A 1,895-nucleotide genomic window follows, 5' to 3' on the forward strand; every position below is an offset into this window, starting at 1 on the left:
AGAGCCTTTTTGTATTAGACTGTGTATTTGATATGTCCTCTGTCACTAATAGTGGATGGAGGCTCGTCCACAAGACACTCCTACCTGTCCGGTGTGTAAATCCGTCATAGACAAAGAAAAGCTTATTCCGCTGTATGGGCGTGGCTCTGATCAAAAGGATCCTCGGTACAAAATACCGTAACAATACATGTACAATTATAATAATGAAAGAGAAAGCGAAAATGAGCTACATATCACTTAGTAGCAAGAAAACTAAGCTAACATTTTTGTTTTATTTCTCTTTAGAGAGTCCCTTCCTCCGAGACCTGCTGGACAGAGAGAGGAAGCACCCGAAGATAATAACAATACAGTAAGCCACATTCTATTTAATGCCCTTACTTGTTCTATTTAATGCCCACCCTACCTAGGGCTATTTTGGTGATGGTATGTTGAATGGGATCAACGTCTCTTTTGGTGTCGGGGGATTCCCTTTTGGATTTGGACTAGGAGTAAGTGAAACATTATTATTATTATTATTATTAAGAAACTTTTATTTTTTGTGTTTCCCTTAGCCTGCATTCACCATACAGACTGGTCGTATGGGAAGACAGCATCACAATGTCAACATTGGTCATCGCGGTAACAGAATGCATCAAGGACGAAGAGGAAGCCAAGAAGAGGAACAGAGAAAGACGATGGCAAGATTATTGTTGACTTTTGCCATCCTTTTTATCATTATGATCATCTTCACATAATTGCTACATGAATTCCCTCTCTCTCTCTTTCTCTCTCTTCATTCTTATTATAATATATTAATACTGTATTATTATTACTATTGTTATATTTCTATAGTATAATGTTACTTTGTGTCTGATTATTCCATTCAAACTTGTTCTTTATATTGAATAAGTGCTAACAGTCAACACTTATGGCTGTATGGCAGTCCTTTTTATAAAAAATGATATCCTTGTTGTGAATTGTGTTTTAGAAATCACTCTATATATAAAAATGTAACGGGTGGTTTCCATGTGTACAGCAGGCAACACTGGAGATAGAAATCAGGTCTATCTCTACAACAATTGTATGCTAAACACAGAATACATACAACAGCTGCAACTACATGTATATGGAAACCAGGCCTAAGCGTTAAGCAAAGCATCATTATTTATAGGTTTGATCAGGGCTCCTGGTTTGATGTACATCAATAGATAAGACAAATAGTTTTTTAAAGTTCATTTTTCTGCATACAATGACCATACTCTTAGCAGTACCAATGCCAATGATTGACTTAGAAGCATCACTTTGAAGAGCCAGGGCAGAACGCTTTTGCTTTTCTAAGCATAAACTTTAACTAATTTTATGTGAATGATAAAAATTATTTAAAAATAAATCAAATATAAAAGAAGGGAAATAGAAAGAGTATAAGCTAATATAATATTGGTGATTCAATTATAGTCTTTGGCCAACTCAATTTCGATTGTCATTTCTGACAATATGTCTTCAAATCCGAGCTCTTTCTTACCCTTAGGACATTCAATGACTATTTTCTTTAGTTTCTCCACTTCAAGGCTCCTCCATAAACTAAGCACAGCTACAGCAAGATCTTTAGTGAAATAATCTTCATTAAGAGCTAATCTAAAATATGGTGCCTTGGAAGAGGAGAGCCTTTTAAAAAGTGAATCAAAGAGTGATAGAGCATTATTCCAAGAGCTGAGATGATAATTGTACCATTCAAAACTTGTTAGTGATCCCTTGATACCAGACAGAGCAAATAGAAACCTGTCAAAAGTATCTTGATTGTCGTCATCAATACGAACGGATAGTATCCACTCATTTGCAGTCACAATACGAAACAGTGAGCAAATATCACTGATGCTATCTTGAGTAATCATCTCATAAAGAAATAATGTGAATGA

At 35.4% G+C, this 1,895-nt stretch overlaps 2 protein-coding genes across 2 annotated transcripts in view; one reads left to right on the forward strand and one right to left on the reverse strand.

Annotated features, from left to right (window-relative positions):
- The first annotated feature begins 13 nt into the window (after positions 1 to 13).
- Positions 14 to 930, forward strand: LOC100632628 (E3 ubiquitin-protein ligase RNF185-like). Its single transcript, XM_003387736.3, has 4 exons — positions 14 to 165; positions 286 to 349; positions 408 to 488; positions 552 to 930. Exons 1-4 carry the CDS (start codon positions 56 to 58, stop codon positions 732 to 734), a joined length of 438 nt encoding a protein of 145 aa, XP_003387784.3. The 5' UTR covers positions 14 to 55; the 3' UTR covers positions 735 to 930.
- A 436-nt stretch (positions 931 to 1,366) lies between these two features.
- The window catches only part of LOC109583190 (uncharacterized), a 7,966-nt gene continuing 7,437 nt past the window's right edge, over positions 1,367 to 1,895 (reverse strand). Inside the window, exon 2 of the mRNA XM_019998434.1 lies at positions 1,367 to 1,887. Coding sequence (XP_019853993.1) covers positions 1,425 to 1,887 — 463 coding nt within the window. The 3' untranslated portion in view covers positions 1,367 to 1,424. The remainder of the gene's footprint in view (positions 1,888 to 1,895) is intronic.

Source organism: Amphimedon queenslandica, unplaced genomic scaffold (genome assembly GCF_000090795.2).
Source record: "Amphimedon queenslandica unplaced genomic scaffold, v1.1 AMPQUscaffold_13320, whole genome shotgun sequence".
NCBI classification, from domain to species: domain Eukaryota; kingdom Metazoa; phylum Porifera; class Demospongiae; order Haplosclerida; family Niphatidae; genus Amphimedon; species Amphimedon queenslandica.